Source organism: Cadophora gregata (genome assembly GCF_030347475.1).
Source record: "Cadophora gregata isolate MNR1 chromosome Unknown scaffold_9, whole genome shotgun sequence".
Taxonomy (NCBI): domain Eukaryota; kingdom Fungi; phylum Ascomycota; class Leotiomycetes; order Helotiales; family Ploettnerulaceae; genus Cadophora; species Cadophora gregata.
Window position 1 is genome coordinate 2,271,817 of NW_026695932.1, and position 21,237 is coordinate 2,293,053.

The following is a 21,237-nucleotide window of genomic DNA, read 5'->3' on the forward strand; positions in this document are numbered from 1 at the left end:
AGAACCGCTTTGCAAGAATGTGTGATAATGAGAGGAAACGTTTTATGTCATGCTGAGGAATTGTCACTTTTCCACACTTGTTTTCTCTCCCATTGCTATGTACTTGGGGCGCTCGAAAGGTCATCGCTAGCTTTTCTCTTTAGGCTAGGTACCATATGCTTATACTTGCTCCCCGTATGGTCATCCCTTAGCCCTCTTTGGCCCTGTCCAAATATTCGTTCCCTCATTGTGCCAGACTCACCCTTCGGTGCGTATCGTCCTCGTTTCCTCAGTTCGGGGACCACTAAATGCACCAGGTCTTGGAAGCTTCCTGGAGTGATAACATATCCAACATTAAAGCCATCTAAATCAGCTATATCAATCCATTCCTCCATCACATCCACCACTTCTTCTGCAGTCCCTACAGGTACCGGCCCACTTCCGCCAATTGAGATAACTTTGCCGATATTCCTCGGCGTCCATTTTGGGATGTCTGAACCGTGATACGTCAGACTTGAGATGAGAGAGTGTACTTTAGCATCGAGTGTGGAGTCCTCGGGTTTGATTTCAGCATCCAAGTCAAACTTGCTTAAGTCTATCCTAGAGCCCCCAGAGAAAAAAGCAAGTCCTCCTTCAGCACTGGCATATTTCAACGCTTCCTGATACTTCACCTGGGCTTCTTCTCTGGTCCTACCGACTATTGATGTGAATATAGCGAAAATCTTGACCGATCGTGGGTCACGGCCAAACTCGGCAGCCTTTTCTCTAATGGCTTTGACTCGTGGAGCAAGAATATGAGGCGATAAAGCAGACACGAATATTCCCTCTGCATGAGTTGCTCCGAAGGAAATACCTGCTCTATTCATGTCAATTGATCCCAGTCTGTCTGTCAGGGTGCCTTACGGGGAGGTTCCTGCTTGAAATAGAAATGGCGTTCTTTGAGGCGAGGGATCCAGTATATGCGGTGCATCAACAGTAAAATGTTCTCCATGGTGGTGAACAGTTCGTATACGGTTGTAGTCGGCATATATTTCGTTCTCACAATCCTCAAGCAGTGCATCATCTGCCCAAGAACCTTCCCATAACCTGAAAATTATGTTCAATCTTGATGGAACGAGCGATTTTATGGTTACTCACTGGTAAAGAACTCGTAAAAACTCGTCAGCAATCTCATAACGCTGGTCATGTGCAATGTACTTGAGACCAACCTGCCATGATCAGTCTTGTTCCATCTCTGAAAAGAGCACATACTGCTCTCGTTGCCGATTCCTTCCAAGAAGTAACGATATTCCACCCAAACCTCCTACCCGTGAGATGGTTCAATGTAGAAAACCTTTTCGCAACGATATATGGCGATTCATAAGAAGTCGAAGTAGTAATTGCAAAACCAAGATTCTTGGTCACCGCTGCCATTGCGGAAATTGGCTACCAAATATCAGAATATCCTCCAATGAGTAGCTACGGCTGGGGCATTACAATCGCAGGATCACCCATCGGATATTGAGCTCCTGTCCTGATTCCTGGCTCGGCACTTCCCTTGTACACATCGTACTGACCAAATGTATCTGCAAGGAACAGTGCATTAATATCTCCTTCTTCAAGCAGTTTTGCTAAATTAGTCCAGTATGAAAGATCTCGACGTTTAGTTGAACTTTTATCAGTTGGGTTCCGCCATTGGCCGAATGAAAGATGTCCAACTGTGAACATGTCGAAGGCATTGATGAAGATGCGCTTCTTCCGAGGTGAGTTGGGCTCCCATGAGTTCGACATCTTCTTGTTGAACTGACAGGAATTCAAAGGTGTAGACCAATGTCAAATTGAGGTTGTGCTCAGCGTGGCGGGACAGGTCATAGGACAAACGTGCTTTCGCTTTTCGATACACAGAATCTCCTTGAGAGGCACCTGGACATCACAAGCTAGGTATCATCATGCTCTATCTATCACGACATCTTGGTTTCGTTGACGCATTTGAGCCAAGGGTGGGATTGTTTAGATTTGGCGAGAAACAGTGGGAATGAGGACCGAAGCCAGGGGCGGGTCGCTTATATATTGTGGTGCTAGTCATCCATCTTGCTGGGCACACCCACTTCGTTCCTCTGCTGTGATGTTGATCCGCAATGGCATCTTGTTTCGCAGCCGAGATTCAAGATAAGCTCCCACTCTTGGGAAAAGCTGTTCTGAAACATAACTGTTATGAAAGCTGATCACATCGGTCACCCAGTGTAGCCTCTCGACCATTTCTGACTACTCGTTGCAATCTCTCCGATTATGGCACCTCACTCTGAGTCTCCAAACGGCGCGGAGACTTCTCACAGCTTCAGGGTGAAAGAACCACAAATTTCGGTTATCAATGACTTCCCTATCGAAAAGAGTGTTTTCCCATCAGCAGCAGCAGCTCTGTCTGCCGAGGCGAATGGTATGCCCGATGTTTTGCTTGGAAATAAAGAGACTTCCAAGAGTTCAGCAAAAGTTCAAAGGAACATGATTGAGCTTTTACCCAATCAGTTGGCAACAGTAGCGCATAAAGATGCTCAAGTTCATCACTTTCCAATCTCAGATGTGGCGCAACCGATATCATGCTCAGAGATTGGCGATCCCGAGCCTGTTATTCATGAACCGTCACAAAGCTCAGATAATAAACTTAGGAATGCTCTATATCATCAAACACAAGACTATTTCCAGCCTTTTGACATCGGCAGAGTCGAGAAAACCTCTCGGAAGCCCCAACACGAGAGTACACAAGTCTCTTACTCAGCTCAGCTTCAAGCCGAAGTACAGCCCAAATCGAAACCAAGAGCACCCCTTCGGACAATATTTCCTGCTCTGAAAATCGAAGATTACCCAATCGACCAACCTGCCCCTCTCAAGGCAATTGTAGTTGGTGCTGGCATCTCAGGAATCAATGTAGGAATTCTACTTCCGATCAAGATTCCTGGGTTGGAACTTGTCATCTACGAGAAAGCCTGTGACCTGGTATTTACACCACCTCTTATGAGAGCCCCCGGCTAATGTGTGAATAGGGTGGAACGTGGAACTCCAACATTTATCCTGGGGTCAAGTGTGATGTTCCAGCAGATGTTTACCAAAGCACCTTCTCTCCATCGCTTGACTGGAGCACAACGTATGCAGCAGGTGCCGAGATCAAGGACTACTGGAAGCGCGTAGCCGAGAAGTATGATGTATTGAAGTACATAACTTTCAACAGCCTCATAACTCACGCTGAATGGAACGATGGGAGGAGCAAGTGGATCGTCCATGTGACCACCAATGGTATCGACAGTACCGAGGAAACAGACTTTCTCATAACAGCTACTGGGCACTTCAGCCAGCCACTACTACCGAACTACCCGGGGTTAGAGGAATACGAAGGGCATTTGCGACATAGCTCCAACTGGGATCCTGACTTTGACCCAACAGACAAGCGAGTCGCACTCATCGGGAACGGAGCATCTGGTTTGCAAATTGTTCCACCACTCCAGAAAGCTGTGAAACATTTGGACCATTATGCACGAAGTAAGACCTGGATAGCTGGTTCGTTCGGTGGCGAAGATATGACAAACTTTAGACCAGATGAAGCACGAGACCCGGCCAGATTCCATGAATATCGCAAGAAGTTGGAAGCGAAATCATTCAATCGGTTCGGTGGTATATTACGAGATAGCAAGAAGAGCTTGGAGCTGAGGAGCAACTTTGAGAAGCTCATGGCGCAAAGGTTGGGAGATAGGAAAGAATTGCTGGACTCGATCATACCAGAATTCTCGCCAAGTTGCCGCCGACTAACGCCGGGACCTGGGTATCTGGAGGCTCTGACCAAAGAAAATGTCTCGTACATCAGTACTAAAATCGAGCGTATCACGAAGACAGGAATCCAAACATCTGACGGTGTACATCGAGAGGTTGATGCTATCATATGCAGCACGGGTGCAGACATCTCGTTCTCTACCGCCTTCCCGATTGTTGCTCACAATATCAACCTCCAAACTGCCTGGCGACCAGGTGGAGATCCTGGATTCCCGGATTCGTACCTTTCAATAGCTGCCCCCAATTTTCCAAATCTCTTCTTGCTAGTTGGACCCAATGCCACAGGCCCCGGTGGCACATTCCCTAACGCGGTCGAAAACCAGGTAACTTACATTGCTAAAGTCCTACGAAAGGTGAAGACTCAAAGAATACGAACTATCACTCCCACGCAAGCGGCTACAAACGATTTCCGCGCGTATTGCGAGTCTTTCTTTCCACGTACTGTCATGAGCGAGAATTGCAGTTCCTGGTACAACGGAGGAATCGCAGGTGGGCGAATTCATGGCTTGTGGCCTGGGAGTGGAACGCACGCCAATATCGTGCGACGAGATCCTCGATGGGAAGACTTTGACTATACGTACAGGAGTGGAAGTGGAAACAGATTTGCTTATTTTGGAAATGGCTACAGTGTCATTGATGCACAGGCCGAAAATGACCCTGATGCGAAAGTCGACTTTACACCGTATCTGACAAGAGAAGCGGCTGAAGGGAAAGTGGATCTTCGGGCGTACAATGAATTATGGTTTGATGCTGGAACGGAATGGGATTCGCAGAAATATATCAGCGCGTGATGGAGGATGGAAGTTTGAGCTCGCATGTATTGTTCTGCAAGATGATCGCCCCTTGATAGAAGAACTTGGAAAGTAGTACAGTGATATAGAGATTAACGTCTCAATAGCCATTCTGCCAATCCTTCTAGAGATTTTTACCGAACAAGGGTATCTAACCCAATAGCGCTTTGGCATGCAGAATTTTTGTCCCTGTTCAATAACAATAAATTTAATGTCTTGTCGCAAATTTTATCCAGTGACAGAGTGAACTTCAGGGGAGATATAAAATGCAGGACAGTATTGGACCGATAACTTAACCATTCCTTTAGTCTGCGGACATAAACTCCGATCCCACCAAATAGCGAAAGCCAAGCGAACTTTGACACAAGGGCGTTGCTGGAGAAAGTGAAGTACACGGATGCCTACAGCACGTTCGATGTCCGGCTCCTCACAGAGCGTGGTCAGCAACCATTTACAATGGAAATTCCCTTTTACTTTCCAGAAAACGTTCAAGAATTCGTAGCCGTCGGTGGCAACTCGTTTGTTGGGCTCGTTGACAATACTACGGTTTTCAAGTATCCACGCACTGTCGGAGAGAAATCTGCAATTGCATCTTTACGAGTTGAAGCGCGAATTTACGAGGCTATAGGCCCTCATGATAGGATTATTGGGTTTCGGGGTCAAAAGGGTGAAGGTCTCTTGCTTGAATACGCACCTCATGGATCCTTAGCCCGATATCTCACCGAACATGCCGCAACAGAACAGCAGCGGCTCAAGTGGTCACGCCAAGCTACAGAAGCCGTTGCAGTCACTCACAGTAGAAGGGTTATACATTGCGATATCAAGGTCTCGAATTTATTGCTGGACACAGAATTTAACGTCAAATTATGTGACTTCCAAGGACGTCTCCTTGGATCGAATGGCCAAATCTTGAGCGATGGAGGATCGTCCGAGAATCCGAAGTTTTTCATGCCACGAGATGACCCTACACCCGCCGACTTCATTACAGATATCTTTGCTCTTGGCTCGACGATATTCCACATTTTCCAAGGCCACGCGCCTTTTCCAGAGTTAGACTCTTTCTCCGACGAAGACGAAATAGCCACAAAGTTCTCCTCTGGCCAATATCCAGCGCCGGACTGCACCTCTATCCGAGAAGTGCTTCACAACTGCTGGAGCGCGAAGTATAGCTCAGCAGATGAAGTCTTGTGTGATCTTCAGCAGATTTGCGTATCAGAGGACCAATAGAGAATGACAGACTGGTATGTTGCACCTACATTATATCTTATCAACTCAACTGGATTGAGGGCTTACAACGCACTAGAAGGGTCAAATTTCGACATCAGACATTGGACTGTACTATCTCAACACTTCTGAGACGCCTTAAACAATCGTACATCACATCTTCACATGGTCCATCGCTTGCAGCATACTCCATAGTTATCAGTAAAAATGCAAAAATTCTCTGATTGTCCCCCGTGTTTATTTCTCTCGTTGTTCTCAGCACAAATTTCATCTTCCATGGTATCATGTTGCAGCCTCTTGGCCGGGAGTTGACCTTTCTTGCTTCGTCATCTGTGTCGCTGTCCAACTCAATGTCAACGTTGAGGTTGCAAACACCAAGTACTGTTTCGCCGTCTCCCAGCGAGGTTCTCAAGAGATTGACCACGGTGATTTGTTTTGTCGAAATGCATCCGAGAAAAGATTGATCGAAGGCAGATTGGCACGGTTTGATCTTGGAATGAGGTTAACATCCACCGGAAGGAACATGTTCATTTTAAGCCCAAGATACTCGTTTATCTGTGGCTTCCACAATCAGCTAGTTCTATCTCTACCATACCATCATCATTCACAGCTCTTTGCGCTTAACTTTTCAGCTTATAAGACCGGAGAAGATCAACTACAGCTTGCGACGTCTCCGAAAGTTCCCACTTACCATCTTTCTTTAGAAGAAGTTGTTCGGCGGTTACACAAGAAAATCTCCAGCTATTTACTTTCTTCTTCCGATCTGCGCCTGCATCTAAGAGCATTTTGACAATATCTGCATTATCGTAAAAGGCAGCAAGGTGTAAGGGGGTACCCCAAGTTTCGGACGTGGCTTGGTTGGGGTCAACGCCGTGATCCAGAAGGAATTTAGTCATGCGCTCTCTAATCCCAGTATCCGGTCCACGCCAGCGAAGATGTATAGTAGTGAACAGAAAATTTGGTTCTAGCTTAGTTCCGTACTCAATAAGCATCTCGGCCATGTCTACATGCTGGTCCTCCAGCGCCTTGTACTGATCAAGAAGTTAGCGTGTAGTTTTGTGGACATGCGTTCAAACTCGGACAGCAGAATCCTGGCTCGCTTTCAGACCACAGGAAGCACAAGGGCAGGATATACAAACCAGGGCAGTCTCCCCACGGGGACCAGTGATATTGGGATCAGCTCCTCGTGAAAGAAATTCTCGAGCACACGCGGGGTCGTTAATAAAGCTTGATTTCTATGTCAGCTCTGAAATATCGGAAGCCATCAAAAGCACATCCATTTTAACAGAGACTGTTTCCACATATACTCCACATCTACTACGTACTTAAGAAGAGGCTCGCCACCAGTCTGTACCAGACTATCAGCGGGCTCGAAGTCCCGACTCTGGGACGCATTTGGATCCAAGCCGTTGTCAAATAAAAGGCGAAGAACAGCAGGGCTTTGCTCGAAATTTTCACCGTGCACGGCGTCCCTGACCCTGGGCGTGATAGGTTCACCGGCAGCCAGCAGCGCAGATATGACATCTACTACGCCAGGGTTGATACCTGCTAGCACGGCGGCCACAAATCCCTCGTTGCGGATCTTAGGGGTAAGTTGATCGCTGGCAAGAGCTTCCTGAACTTGTGACGAGTTTCCAGCTTCGCATGCATCCCAAAACGTGTGACAAAAATTCTTATCTTTATCGGCGGACGTTGATGTCATGATCGTGGATGCCCAGGAAGAAGGGGTAATGCAATGGAAGAAGGTGAGTTGTGTTTAGCGGGACGAAATATGGTGATATAGAATGGTGCTTCGCCTAGAACCAAAGATACTGCAGTGTTGCTTCTTCAACCCTTCTTGTAAAAAATATCAATTGTTGATGAGACATCCAAAGATCAAGTGGAGCAATAAATGTGTGTTTGTACAGGGGGATGTGCTGGATTTGGCGGCCGTAAGCGAGGTGTGGAGATACAACATTGCTTGTTATACGACAAGGCGAGCGAGAAAAAATGCTCGGGCCCTCTTGTTGTGGATACTGCATCCCTCAGGAAGAAAGTCAGACCTTCCCTAACCGAAAAGACTGTCGTAGTATACTTGTAGAAGGACCTCGTCGCGCCAAGCTCTTTCTCAAACTTCATCGCACCTTACAGAGACCTACCAAATAGGGGAGGTCTATATTTTTTTACTTGTACCCGCGGTTACATGAATTATTGTTTCACTTAGAGATGTCCTTGAAGTCACGAGGATACGAGAAATTGCAATTTGAACCGAAACGGCGAAGATTACTGCTACTTGAAGCTTACAGGCCTAAAAATCTCATGAAGATTGAATGAACACTTTGGCACAAAATAGCTGCTTTCTGATACTGCAAATCAAACATCCACCAACGTTCCTCAATCCGAAGCGAAAGCCCTGCCCTCCTTCACATTTGAGATCTTTGGTTTCTGCATATATCCTGAAGCCTCATCACACAGCAGCCGTCTCTGCTTTGATATATGGAGTTTCGTATGGGGCCTCAGCTTGAGGTGTAATACGAGCCAAATGTCGCCTCTCCCCTGTGGACCAGTCAAGTGTTGCCGAGTGGACAGTGACACGATTCTACCTTGCATTAGTACTCAAGCTTAATCATGATATCTGCTTTTGCACTTACATCCCAAACGACCACCGTTTTGGGTGCCCACTTCACGCGAACTTGGTAATCGATACCCCTCGCAATGTGAGCGAACAAGAACTGTAGCAAAGCATCTGACTCCTCTTTCTTGAGTCCAACGATACTACGAGTGACTGATCACGATTTAGCATGGGTTTCTACCAAGGTCGGAACCACAAATACTTACATCCAGGGTTAACAAAAAGTGCCTTCTCCCCCGTAGCGGGATGTGTCCTGATGATGGGATGTTCGTTCTTCACTGGCTCGCGTCTCACGACGCCACCCCTATCACGACTGAACTGAGCCTGCTCGAATCCGGAATGAAGAGCCTTCAATCCATGAAGCCTTTCTTTTAATGGTTCCGAAAGTCGATTATACGCCTCAACCTGGTTGGTGAAGAGCGTATCACCGCCTTCCTCAGGTCCATCGAAAATGTACAAGAATGTCGTTCCAGGAGGTTGGGCTTCATACGTCACGTCCGAGTGCCAGCTCACACTGCTATTACGGCCAGCGAGGAAAGAATCGAACTCGGAAGTTCCTGGCATTCCATACCGATGCACGATGTGCAACTCAGGGTAGCCTTCTGGCGAGCCGGAAGTAGGATGGATGTGGTGACGTCCAAAGTAGTTCCCGAAGTCTAGGGCTATATCCAGTGGTAGATCTGCAAGGTTTTGGTCTCGAAAAGCAACCACTTTACGTTGGGCTACCAAGAGGGCAAGTTGGTCTTTTCCTTCGGCTGAGAGCTGGCTGAGCTGCACACCTGTGACTTCCGAACCGGTGGTTGGAGTGAGTTTCTTGATCTTGCTTCCTTCGGGAAGAAGATCTTTGAATGTTGGATCTGCATTTAATCCGTGCTCGATATGTACAAATGGCTCCAGAGCCGGATATTTCTGGCCATGGTTCCACGTTGGCAGATATGCGGGGTACTGCAAGTATGAGAATTGTACCTAAAGATATCAGAATGGAGACATACCGATGCGTCTGTTTTTCCACCTTCCTCCTCAATCTGACGCTTGATCTTGACTGGCTCCTTTTCTTTGAGTGAGAATTTTTCAAAGGAGACTTCTGGGACATCTTCAGCCAGTTGCTGAACAGAGGGTGCCATGATGAAGAATGAATGCTCCGAGGGATGGGTCCTTGTATCACTTGTAATCGTGGTACCTGGAGAGATATGTTTGATGGTGGTCAGATTAATTTGACTCCCATCAGTTCTCTAGATTCATATATCAGCCAGCGGATGTAGTCTTCCACATCATGGTGCACAATGAAGTCTTGGCGTGTGATGCCATCCTTGACTCAGTATTTCGCCATCTCGACCACAAGTAACAGAACAGACATACCTTAAAGCCCCAGGGATTTTTATTGATGGAGTTAAAGCTTACCGACTATGTCCGTCGTCTAATGCCGTATGTCACCCCATCTTTCAACGAATATCAAGTGAAAGCGGCTTGTTAGGCACCACAGTTGGTCAGTTGGCCCAAAATATTGAAGTCTGCAAATCTTGTGCCAATCAAGATATGCACCAATACAGTTCAAACCAGTCATCCATTGAGAGGCTGCGAGTGCCATCCTTTGTCAGGGGCGTCCCACGATATTCGTTGTTCAGGTGATGATGTGCTTTTGCTGCGGATGGTACAAACGGGGGTTAAGCGAATAGCAACAAATCACACAAGAATCTCCCAAGTCGTCGCCATATCTTCCCCGCACCTTCAAGTCCTGGCTCCAGCAGTCAGGGAATTGCACTTAGGAAGATAAGATAAGAAGATCCATGATTATCAAATAAATATTATTATTTCTATCGTCTAAGAGAATGAGAGTCTGGGCGTCCAATCCCAATCACACGTCGCTGGATAGCAAGCAAGATCACGCAGTCTTTGGTCTCTTAACAAAGATGTTGTGAGTCCAGCCATCTTTTCCAATGGTGTTCTCTCGTACGAGCTCGTAGTTCCCAAGTCTTGGGAGGATCTGTGCCCAGATAACCCAGTAGATGGCACCGACGACGAAAATTCCAATGCCAACCACGCAGTGAAGCCAGTACGGCAAGGATTTGTAAACATTCTGTCCCTCATCAGGAGGCACATATGGGGCGATGACCAGAAAGAGATTGGCCAATAGGAAGAAGATCGTGACTGGCAGAGTGGCCTTGAATGGTGGTGCCCATTGCTCGGGATTACGGTTGGGCGAGAAGGGCTTGAGATAGAGATGAATGAGTGCGATGGCAACAAAGACGTTGACGATGGACAATGGGTATGAGATGATGCTATGATCCTGTTAGTATGGAATATGAGTATCCCTGGGAAGTGCTTGTTGCTTACTTGAGGATGAAGTTGTATGCATCTCCAGGGGGTGGAGCCAGCATAGTAATGACAGACACAAGCCAGTGCTCGAAAAGACCGACGAAAGGAGCGTTGAGTGGCTTGTTGCTCGACCAGAAGCGGGAGAATGGCAGGATACCCTCACGACCAATTTCTTGGACCACTTTTCGCTTCGTTAGCTTGGTTTCTCCAGGATCAGAGGGCTACTTACGTCTTCCTTGGGAGAAAATGACACTCAGAACGTTTCCAAATGCGGACAATGCCACGAAAACGGACAGGGCTCGCTCGGCCTTCTCACCCATTACATTGCGGAAGAATGAGGCTGCCAAAATACGACCGGAGCTGACAATCTCTTCTTTGGGAACGGCAGCAAAGTATGCAATGTTCACCAAGATGTATAAGATCGATACCAGAGTAAGAGCGGCAGGGAGGGCAATCTTCAAAGTTTTGACAGGGTTCTTGGTCTCTGCAAGTGCGTAGTTGGCGTTGGAGTACCCGATCAAACTCCAGATGACGTTGTACAGTGCAGTAACGATTCCATAGCTAAGAACTGTCAGTAATGACAGTAGAAGATCAGCTTGATAAAACTTACGCGCTTGCAGTTGTGCCCTCAAATGCATTAGTGAAATTCTTCGGCTTTTCATCAATCTTCAGATGTCCACCAAGGGCGACAAATCCACCGATCACGATGATCAACATGATAGAGAGCTTGATTATGCCGAGAGCATTTTGCAATCTCACTCCCCAGTTCAAAGCCAAGCCGTGAATCAAAAACGCAGTGGTGATGCAGGCCAATCCAATGCCTCTCTGGTTCCATCTGGTAACCTCCACGTTGGCGGCGTGCAAGATGTACTCTCCGAATATGACGGAGTTTCCTCCCGCCCAACCAAGAAGCATAACCCAAGAGGCGTACATGGCTGTAGCGAGAAACTTGGGCCTCGTGAATACATACTCGAGATAATTCTTCTCGCCTCCATTTCGGGGTAGGCCGGTTCCGAATTCGAGATAGACAGCTGCACCAGCAAAAGCGATGACGATTCCAGCCACCCAGATGAAAAGCGATAGGCCAACTGAGCCGGAGAGAGCGACAATTGAGGATGGTGTTGCAAAGATACCAGTTCCGACCATGCGATTGAAAATCAAGAAAATGGCACTGGCAAGCCCAAGCTGGCGACGCTCCGGACTGGTGATGTATGCCTCCACTTCTGGTTAAAGTTAGTCGATGCTGAGTGATGCACCGCAGAACATTACGTACCACCATTTCCATTGTCGATACGCTCACCAGCATGTTTCCCATCACTGCTGCTGCTGTTTCCAGGAGGAGAAATCCCTCCATCTCGCGTATACACTGCTTTCTCCGCCATTATTTGAGCCGCTTCTGAAGAGTGCACGTGTTGATGCGGCAAGCCAAATCGGCGCAGAAACAAGGATGCAAGTCAACTGTGCGCACTAGGGCCCAGAGACAGTGACGACTTAGTAAAAATTGAGTTACGATTGGCTTGAAAACATCAGAGGTACTAAAGAGGCTCCAGACGGTGGCTGACCCACAGCGAACGCCCGCATATTTATCTGTCCGTCAACTGCACCCCGAACCACACTCTAATTTTTTTTTTTGACATGCGATGCAATTGCAACATTCTGGGATATGATATCGCCATCTACGCTGCAAGGTATATATGTCTTGGTATTGAAAATCTTGTTCAAGCGAGCTTCTGGAAGTCTGATGTTGTTCGGTTCTGTTACGTTATTGGTTCCACTACGGACCGAACCGAGAGGCTGATGAAAATGTCGTGCTCGGAACTCTCGCTCATCACTGGACACCGGGAGACAACCGAGAAAATTTTGTTTCATTAAGCAGTTCGTCCGAGTCGTCTCATTCACGCAAAGCCTCTTTTTGCGGGTATCGTCGGTCCTGGATATTCTAGAAGCTCACTCCATCCGTGCCATTGGGACATGGTACACATTTGTCCAGTTGGCAAATCTTACCGCCTTCTCCTTACTTTCATTGTGGCCGAAAGCACGATTTTTGACATATTTGAGGCTCAAGTCTCATCTCCAAAGATCTTGCCACCTTCCTATACTGTCCTGCCATGCCTGGATCTCACGCCTCAAAGACGGTGTTCCTTGATGCAAAACGCCGCCAAGAGGGCGACAGTTGACCCGATTAGTGAAACGCCTATTTATTGTCAGCATGCCATGGAATGAGGCAATCCAACTGACAATCTCACCATGTGTGTACGTGAGACAGCGAACATATGCCTCGGTGACAAGCTGGCCTAGACGCCCTTCAAGCGATCGCACGTATTCAATATCTGACAGCGCCTTGGTAATAATCTGCACCATACTCAGCATCAATGTCCTCATCCATATGGAAAGATGCAAAATACCTGATCTCGGCCCTCCATTCCCTCTAACGATATTCTCAACTGTTTTCGCAAAGTACCTTGAAGGACAGCGGCAGCGATGCTGAGACCTCCCACCATACCGATGTTGGAACTGAGATATAGACCGGAACTTGCAATGGCCAGTTGGCTCGTATCTACGCCTGCAGTGAGAGCGATGAATGTTACACCGATGGCAATTCCATTCCCAAAGCCGCCCGGAACGATATAAAGAGACTCCAAGAAGGAGGTATGACCATGCCAGCGTGCGAGCATCAAGGCGTACGAAAGGGAAGCTGAGATTGCGCCCAGGATAGATATGAGCTTGTATCTCCCTGTTCTACTTATTGTCAGTGGCAGTCTGCAATTGTGTAGGATTCACCGCACCTTCGAATGATATACCCAGTAAGAAGTCCTCCAATGCAATTCCCAAGCACCGATGGCATCAAGTGCGCTCCAGCATTCGTCAAAGTCGCATGTGCTGAGATCTGAAAATATATGGGAACTAGCATCATCATCTGCCGAATATCAGCCTCTACTTATCATCCTCACTGTTCGAGACTTACACCTCCTTGTGCACCAGTCTGGAAACAAAGATTGATATACGATGTAATCACATCTCGATTCAACAACAGTCTCAGAGGGAATATGGGCTCCTTGGCAAAGAATCCTTCCACAAGTGCAAACAAACTCAGGCTTGCCGTCGATGCAGAAAATAGAGCCAAAATCAGCGGATCCGTCCACAGCATCCTCTGGCCCCCCATATCGAGAACCAGGAGCCCGCAAGTTATTGATACAGACAGGAACAAGGCACCGAGGAAGTCGATCCGTTTCAACTTTGCAAAGTTGGATTGTGTAGGACCCTCGTCTTCCATGGCGATGTTGAGCTTCCAGGCGACTAGAACTAGAGCCAGCATGGTCGGTGGACATTGTCCTAGGAAAGACCTGTTGTACCTGTCAGCTGCTGTGTAACTTCGACGGTGAGAACACAAACATCCGCCATCCCACAGTATCCGTCAAATATCCGCCAATTGGTCCTCCTAGACTTCTACCGGATGTTGCGGCGATGTTGGCATAGCTCCTCCAGGAAGCAACTTCTCGAATCGGTACCAAATCTATGGATGTTAGTTCGGCAACAGAAAGAGACCATCACGAATCTGACCTGCAATGACAATGGAAACAAGACATTGTATCCCAGCTCCTCCAACGCCTGCCAGAACTCTCCCGAGAATGACCTGCTGGAGCGACTGGCCCAATCCACTATGAATGGTTAGCCATTGGAAATCAGCAGACTTTGGTGAGCACATCGCTGCGTCAGCCGCTTCTCGTGGATCAGGGGAATACCTACCAAATAGCACATCCAACGATGAAGAATCCATACGACACAAGAATCGTACTTTTCCTCCCATAGATATCACTGAACTTCCCATACTACTCAACAAGTCAGTACAGTACTGACCTGCTTCCCGACAAGCATTGGAGACTCACCAGCGACTGCGTGGCACACATCGCCAGCGTGTACGAAGTAATCAGCCATTCTGCACCTTCAAGATTGTTGAACTCGCTGCTAATCGTCCCACTGGTAGCCAGAACCAAAGAACCATCTGCATTGGCGACGAAAACACCTTTGAATTTTGATCAGCCTGGTTCTGACAGCATTCAAAGACAAAAGTTCGAGAAGTTCCGTTCAATGGAAAAGTACAGGAAGTTACGATAGGAAGTCAGGGTTCCAAACAGAATACAATTGGAGAACCCACCGATCAAAAGAATCAATATAACCCCCGCGACATTTTGCGATTCCTTCTTGTGAGCCCCATCCTTATCTAGCAACCCCCCATTGCAAGCCTCCTCATCGGAGACACTCCCACACGAATCCCTACACCTCACTACTGGCCTCTTGCTTGATACCTCTGCTTTCAACAGGGGCGTTCTCTCGTCGAAGTCAGGCTCCTTCACCAATTCGGAGTTCTCATTGGCGAAGTTTGGCATCGGCGAGCACATCATCGTCTGAATTGCAACTAAGCGAATCGATGGTGTTTTTGGGGATGAGAATGGTGTGATCAGGATAGTGCGGGGGCAGGCACCTCGAGTTTTAACAGTTCAAATAAAGTTTAGAGATTGTCAACACTCGGGATCCGAAGAAAACATGACAGGAGGTGACTTTTCAGTTGATGGGATTTATCAATGCAGGTTTGTTCATATACTCCACAGACTGTGACACGGAGGTCTGCGGAGAGGGTGGAGTCTTCTCTCAGGTTCTGCACAGGGAAAATGTCAATCGATGAGTGCAGCCTGTATCTACCTGCGGCACAGAGAAAGGCAGAGGGAGAGAAGCTTGTGAAAGACAATTGCCGAGTGGCAGTCCTAGATCGGAGGAGACTTTCTGACGAATGTGCAAATCAAAACGCCTCCCGACAAGGGTGCTGGGGTAGAACTTGTAAGGAAACTCTGGTAACCATGCTTGTACTGAGTCTTGCTCTGATCTGATATTCAGCCTTTGATCCATGTAAATTTGTCTTCATTCTTGCTTGTCCAGGCTGGTCCAGCTTCTGCATGCTCAAGAATGCAACGCTTGTTGATATTAATTGGTGGGCAGGTCAGACAGTTCCGCCACTCCTGCTGCAAGGGCCGTTTTTGAGAAACGAGAAGCGTGCGGATTCGACTCTGCCAGCTGCTGTGTAACATGAGGTCTTGAGAACGGGGTGAAGGCAACTGATGGAGAGATCGAGTTGAAGGGGCTTCGACCTGTCACCGCATTGGGTCTTTGGCGGCAGTTCTGTTGCGGAGCCCAGTGTCCGCTCCGTTCGAGAAACAGACATCCCAGCATGTAGCACTTAGCTAATGAGCGCGGGATGAGGCAAAAGTGTTGCTTAAGAGCTCGTGGGGCACTCTTTGAAAACAAGGATCCAGTGTGTAGAAAAGTGTTAATGGAGGGAAAGCGAAAGCCAAGAGACGGCCGAAAACCATTACTGCTTGGCGGAAATCCCAAATGACCGGCATGCTCCGATTTACTCGATTTGAAGCTGTACATGAAGAGCTTATCCGCTGAAATAAAGTCCTATTGGTCTGGGACGTCTTATGCTTGCTGCATTGTACAAAGTTTCAATCATCTCTTATCTTTCAAGTCTGAAAAGATCCAATGGTTGCAACACCCTGAAATGAACGAAAGTCTTTTCTGACTTACCCCTCATTTAGTGTCGCGTACTTGAATGATTGTCTCGTTCCTGCGCGTATATGCGCGCGGAGCAGATTCGAGGCTGATAGACGGATTGCTGCAGACACTCGACCGGTGGTGGACGCGATGGATATCTTAGAAACTGCCCGATCATCAACCCAACCTGTGATGTTCCTCGAAATCTTTTAAATTTCTCCTTGCGTGAGTCTTCACCTCTAGATCACGCCCCGGTTTTTGCAGGCTAAGGATCTCGGATGAGCCCGTTCTGGAGTAATGGCAGATGAAGCGGTGTGAAGGACAAAGACAAGATAAGATAAGACCGGATATCCAAACTAGGGAAGTCGAGCTCAAGCAACTCGCCGCCCTGGCTTGCTCGGGCATGCGGCCATCTACCTCACGAGGGTCCAGGACTCGGTATGGAAGCCAGTATGTTGTATAAGAGGTTGATCATCCATTGAATACTTCTCGCGATACTTGCTGAAGGTAGGCCTGGTGCAGGTTCCATTAAAATGCCCCTGTTGCATCTACCATCTCTAAACTCCACATATGCCAGCCAACTCCAGCCCCGACCCCGTATGTAACGCCAGACCGTGCATGCCTATATTCATTCCCGTGGTATTGATTCCCTCGTACATGCTCTCAATCCCTCAGCCATGCCCTGCGCTTCTCTTCTTTCTTCTGTTTTCGCTTCTCCTTGAACTGCTTCAGCTCGGTCTTTGATATCTTCTTTCCACTCCGCTCAGCCTTCAGACTTTTTCCATCATGACTGTTCGCTGCGGCGTCGACATCGAAGAAGGCGTTCATCTGCCGCTTACTCTTGTTTTCGTCGTTGAAGTTCTCCGGGTTCAGATCCGCCGCTTGGTATCTGCCAGTGAATCTGTTGAAGGCAGCAGTTGCTGTGTATTGGGCCGCGGGGTCTACGGCTTGGCCAGCGGCTGGTTCTGGAGCACTGGGCTGCGCGTACCAGGCATTTGGATCGTAGTCGCCGTGAATTGCTGGGTTGTAGCCGGTTGTGGAAGGGGGAGCAGCCGGAGGAGTCTCGACAGGTAGGGGAGCTTCAACACCTGGGGGACCTGGTAGAGAGACATCGGGAACGCGAGGGTTTGTCCACTGTGTTGCGCCCGTGAACCGATTGTAGAAGTAGAAAGCTTGGGCTGTCTCCTCCCACACCGGGGCCCATCCATCATCTTCCTCTGTCGCAGCTGGTGGGGGCTCTGAGGGTAATGGAGGGAGGTCTTCGTTCGGGAGAGGTGGAGCTTCTTCTGTAGCAGGAGGTGATGATTGCTTGCTCGCGGGTTGCCCCTCGTTTTCTTTCGATGGGCCCTGTTCACCTTCACTCGCCTCACCATCCTCCTGATCTGAAACATCACCGGACTCTGGCGATTTATCAGCCTCCTGCGCCGGTACCTTTTCTTCATCCACATCCTTATGCACCGACGAATCTCTGGCCGAGCTATCCACCGAAGTGGGAATCTGCTCTTCTCCCCGCTCCGTCACAGCTGAAGCCATGGTCTTGGAAGATCAATGCGCCAATACTCCAAATATCCAAACAAAGGAAAGGCGTCGAACCCTGTAGTGTTGGTAGTATGTAAAGTTCTGCAAGAATAGAGTACATTGGAGTTACAAGTTGTGACGCATTTAGGACGTGACGCTAAGAAAATACTAGCGCGCTCTGCACGTGATGATTTAGTGAGGCTGAAAGGTTGTAGGTTTACACCAATGAGGAGCCAGACACGCCGAAGGCTGAGATGGGGTTTCCCCAGTCGTATTACATTTCTATGGGTATTATACAATACTATTTAGTTGCCTTGAGAGCTGCCTCGGCTCTTGCAACAGCATCTCTTGCCTTCTCAAGAGCATCGTCCTCAGCCACAGCAGGCTTCTTCTCCTTGAGCACGTCGCCAACCACGCCTTCGACAGCCCTCACACATTTCCGACCCTCTTCTCGGACTTCTCCTTCCCAGAATTTCCTTGCTGTTTCCCACTTTCCTTGCATTCTCCTCAGACTCCACACGATGCCAAATGCCACCACCCCTCCTGCTTCGTAGAGTGTGGTTGTAATGGAAGAAAAATACATCAGACCAGCAAAAGCGGATGCAAGCGATGACGTGCTTAGTGTTTGGAATACGAGCTTTTGAGCCAGTGCTTGAAGCGCTGGGATAGTTTCTTGCGACAGATATGCTCGCGTTACTGGTATATGGAGAGGCCAGGGTCGTGGCTTGATCCCCGCATGAATCACATCTTGTGGTGATTCGACCAAATCCCGGAGCTTAGGAGGTTGTGGTTCTGAGCCGACCGTAGCTACTACAAGCTTTTCCTCGACAGGTTTGTAGGCCCAGTTCTTTGGAGATGTCTCATGGTCTTTTGATACGCCGGCTTGTGCTATGCAGCCTGCAAGATAGATGATTTCCTTCTCGGCGCTGGTGAGAAATCGCTGGTTCAAAATGTCGGAGGCAATCATTGAGACATCGTCGACTCTCCAGAAGAGCTTCCACCATCCCAATTTCCGCCACCTTTGGCCATTGAAGGCAATATCGAGCTCGTCTCTCAGCTCAGTATGTGCAATTTCAGCCCACCCAGATAAGCCTTTTCTCAAAGCTAGAAGATCTGAAGATGGTACACTGTTTGCTATAGCTAAGCCCAGCTGCTTACTATGTTCTGCCCCAATTGCCGCACTGGCGTTGCTGAGTAGTGATTCCACAAGCTTGCGTACCGGAGCTTTCATTTCACCATCTGTAGAAGCAGTTCCTAATTTGATCCACTCCAAGATTTCTGGCACTGCGCTCTGGAACCAGCTTTTCTCGTAAATCAAGGCATTGTCAACACTTTCTCGAAACGATTGGATGGCTTCAGCTGCCATTGAAGTATCGATAACTTGAAAAGGGAGGGCTTCTCCATCATCAATGCGCAGATCAACCGCCGTGCCAATAACATCTGTATCTGTATCGATCGGGTAGTTCATGAGTGTCGCGGCTCCAAGAACACCTTGCGACACGATCAACGACTTATGAACCGGAGTTGTCACAGGTGTATATCTCCCAGTATTCGATGTCGGTATATCCATAGTAGGAACCAGAACTGCCTCCGCGAATTCGCCCTCCCCACTGCCTGACGTTGGAGGGTCCATCTCCAACACCAGAATCTCCAGCTTATGACCATTCAACGTCGGCGACGAGACATGAATTTCCTCCACCAGTCTGTTGCCCTGTAACGTCTCTTCAGAGCCATTCTGCCCGACCTTCAAGAAGATTGGCCTCCCACCCTCTTGATGTCCAAGTAACGTCCTCTCCCATTTCTCCTCCGTCTTCAATGGATCGGCTAGTAGCAGTCGCAGTAGTTCTTTGGCTTTCTTTAGAGAAGCACCACCATCTGCAGTACCAAGAATTGCTATCCTGATCGTTTCGTCCCCAGCTTCTTGTTCCAGACCTCGAAGAGCAAGTTGAAGTCTTGAAATGTTGACGTAGCTTGCGGCATGTTTTTGGATATCCAGGAGGGCATCTCGCAGTTCGATCCGAGGAGGCCTAGATAGAGGAACAGTAGACGAATCAATTGCAGTTGCGCTGGACAGATGGGATTGCAAACGTGCTTGGACTCGAGGTTGCCGAAGCTGGGTTGCAGTAGGTCGTCGTACAGGGCTGCGCAAAGTTCCGGAGATCGAGCATATTGGACATATTTGTTTGGTGTTGGGAGGAATTGAAAGCCGAATTGATCTCGACTGCCCAATTGCAACCCGGGGTATTCGTGGAGGCATGGTGATGCTCGAGGGAGAAAGTGTGTCCTGGTTTGGAGCTTGCTTGAGGTCGGCAGTTAAGCCTGAGATCTCAGGCACGATCATCAGTCTGGAGGTACATTTGTGTTGGACAATTATATTGCAATATCATGTTCTCGGTATTTGAGTCTCATTAAAATTATATAATCAGGTAAATGCTACTTCTGTATTGTCATACCTCCAAAAGCTCTATCCAATTCATCCCCTTCTCCATTCGTTGCCACAACAGGAGCATTTTGTAGACCTGATGCCTCAGCACTTGATACATCAACATCCATCAAATTACTCTGTGACTGCCCGGCTTCTGGTTTCCTCTCCGGCTCTAATATCCTTGCTTCACTGTCTAGCCAGCCTGGAGCAACTCTCCTCTTTTCTGCAAGATCTCTCGCCGCAATAAACTCATCCCATGCCTTCAACTCCTTGTCTGCGTCATCTTGGACTTTCTGTATGTAGGCTTGCAGCGCTTTACATGATGCAATGATATCGTCCGGGTGTGCAGCGTGTCCCGAGGAAGAGACGACGTACGGGGTCTTCTCTTCGCCTGATGAAGGCGCTCCAGTTGAAGGCTGTGGTAATGAGGAGGGCAGTGTTTTGTAGGTGTATGGAAGTGTAGTTGCTGTAGGAAGAGAGACAAATGGAGATACAGTCAAGGGCACTTGGGCCAGCAGTGGATGAGTACCTGTGGGGTGTTAGACTTGATATACGATACTTGATGTGGGGAATAGAGAGGAATGAACAGGAGGGGTAACATAGGTAGTTAACGTACGATTGTCATGCATGCTGGGCTTCAATACCCTCTTGATTCGATATCAAAAGTACGGGAACCAGATCCTGGATGATTCTCACAAACCTCAAGCCTTCGACACTATCCTACAGTCCTGAGATAGAGGGTCCGCCGTCTGACGCAGCTATGATGCAGCCCTATCGCCGAGTGCCTATTCGGTGGCTAGCCCAGCACAGCCCTATCGGATAAACTTGGGCATTCGTGTCTTAATCTCGACACGGAGCCAAGCAGCTTTTGGGTGCTGCTGATAGCTTGTCAGAAATTAGTGGTTGGCTGAAAGCTGTGAATATCTGGAGATGCGGGCAGGCGTCTCTGTCTTGTCTCTGTCTCTGGCTGTTCTGAGTTGTGAGTTGTCACTCGACTTCCCTTCCCAGCCAAAGTCGAGGCT

General features: G+C 48.2%; 10 protein-coding genes across 11 annotated transcripts; 2 read left to right on the top strand and 8 right to left on the bottom strand.

Moving 5' to 3' along the window:
- Window positions 1–95: 95 nt before the first annotated feature.
- On the bottom strand, window positions 96–1,749 carry ONS95_014973 (uncharacterized protein; the record flags this gene model as incomplete). The annotated part of the gene is made up of 5 exons (XM_058508659.1): window positions 96–837; window positions 883–1,065; window positions 1,117–1,187; window positions 1,231–1,404; window positions 1,456–1,749. 5 exons carry the CDS (start codon window positions 1,747–1,749, stop codon window positions 96–98), a joined length of 1,464 nt encoding a protein of 487 aa, XP_058356346.1.
- A 498-nt stretch (window positions 1,750–2,247) lies between these two features.
- Window positions 2,248–4,803, top strand: ONS95_014974 (uncharacterized protein; the record flags this gene model as incomplete). The annotated part of the gene is made up of 2 exons (XM_058508660.1): window positions 2,248–2,952; window positions 3,000–4,803. The coding sequence occupies 2 exons, from the start codon at window positions 2,248–2,250 to the stop codon at window positions 4,569–4,571; spliced, it is 2,277 nt and encodes a 758-aa protein (XP_058356347.1). The 3' UTR covers window positions 4,572–4,803.
- A 224-nt stretch (window positions 4,804–5,027) lies between these two features.
- Window positions 5,028–5,798, top strand: ONS95_014975 (uncharacterized protein; the record flags this gene model as incomplete). Its single annotated transcript, XM_058508661.1, has 1 exon — window positions 5,028–5,798. One exon carries the CDS (start codon window positions 5,028–5,030, stop codon window positions 5,796–5,798), a length of 771 nt encoding a protein of 256 aa, XP_058356348.1.
- A 432-nt stretch (window positions 5,799–6,230) lies between these two features.
- On the bottom strand, window positions 6,231–7,565 carry ONS95_014976 (uncharacterized protein). Its single transcript, XM_058508662.1, has 4 exons — window positions 7,121–7,565; window positions 6,935–7,022; window positions 6,487–6,826; window positions 6,231–6,350 (listed from the first exon to the last, which is right to left on the bottom strand). Exons 1-4 carry the CDS (start codon window positions 7,495–7,497, stop codon window positions 6,328–6,330), a joined length of 828 nt encoding a protein of 275 aa, XP_058356349.1. The 5' UTR covers window positions 7,498–7,565; the 3' UTR covers window positions 6,231–6,327.
- A 311-nt stretch (window positions 7,566–7,876) lies between these two features.
- Window positions 7,877–9,916, bottom strand: ONS95_014977 (uncharacterized protein). 2 transcript variants are annotated; one of them, XM_058508663.1, is made up of 4 exons: window positions 9,399–9,916; window positions 8,613–9,351; window positions 8,426–8,559; window positions 7,877–8,373 (listed from the first exon to the last, which is right to left on the bottom strand). In XM_058508663.1, exons 1-4 carry the CDS (start codon window positions 9,528–9,530, stop codon window positions 8,242–8,244), a joined length of 1,137 nt encoding a protein of 378 aa, XP_058356350.1. In that variant the 5' UTR covers window positions 9,531–9,916; the 3' UTR covers window positions 7,877–8,241. The 2 variants fall into 2 exon arrangements, with proteins under 2 accessions (XP_058356350.1, XP_058356351.1); XM_058508664.1 differs by having other exon boundaries at window positions 7,877–8,559.
- Window positions 9,917–10,288: 372 nt separating this feature from the next.
- ONS95_014978 (uncharacterized protein) lies at window positions 10,289–12,104 on the bottom strand (the record flags this gene model as incomplete). Its single annotated transcript, XM_058508665.1, has 5 exons — window positions 10,289–10,685; window positions 10,741–10,903; window positions 10,952–11,283; window positions 11,333–11,945; window positions 11,996–12,104. 5 exons carry the CDS (start codon window positions 12,102–12,104, stop codon window positions 10,289–10,291), a joined length of 1,614 nt encoding a protein of 537 aa, XP_058356352.1.
- A 744-nt stretch (window positions 12,105–12,848) lies between these two features.
- On the bottom strand, window positions 12,849–15,125 carry ONS95_014979 (uncharacterized protein; the record flags this gene model as incomplete). Its single annotated transcript, XM_058508666.1, has 10 exons — window positions 12,849–12,916; window positions 12,969–13,074; window positions 13,128–13,461; window positions 13,509–13,639; window positions 13,688–14,066; window positions 14,116–14,236; window positions 14,284–14,381; window positions 14,470–14,552; window positions 14,610–14,746; window positions 14,879–15,125. 10 exons carry the CDS (start codon window positions 15,123–15,125, stop codon window positions 12,849–12,851), a joined length of 1,704 nt encoding a protein of 567 aa, XP_058356353.1.
- Window positions 15,126–16,935: 1,810 nt separating this feature from the next.
- ONS95_014980 (uncharacterized protein) lies at window positions 16,936–17,805 on the bottom strand (the record flags this gene model as incomplete). Its single annotated transcript, XM_058508667.1, has 1 exon — window positions 16,936–17,805. The coding sequence occupies one exon, from the start codon at window positions 17,803–17,805 to the stop codon at window positions 16,936–16,938; it is 870 nt and encodes a 289-aa protein (XP_058356354.1).
- A 286-nt stretch (window positions 17,806–18,091) lies between these two features.
- ONS95_014981 (uncharacterized protein) lies at window positions 18,092–20,047 on the bottom strand (the record flags this gene model as incomplete). The annotated part of the gene is made up of 1 exon (XM_058508668.1): window positions 18,092–20,047. One exon carries the CDS (start codon window positions 20,045–20,047, stop codon window positions 18,092–18,094), a length of 1,956 nt encoding a protein of 651 aa, XP_058356355.1.
- A 176-nt stretch (window positions 20,048–20,223) lies between these two features.
- ONS95_014982 (uncharacterized protein) lies at window positions 20,224–20,844 on the bottom strand (the record flags this gene model as incomplete). Its single annotated transcript, XM_058508669.1, has 2 exons — window positions 20,224–20,744; window positions 20,832–20,844. The coding sequence occupies 2 exons, from the start codon at window positions 20,842–20,844 to the stop codon at window positions 20,224–20,226; spliced, it is 534 nt and encodes a 177-aa protein (XP_058356356.1).
- Between the last annotated feature and the right edge of the window lie 393 nt (window positions 20,845–21,237).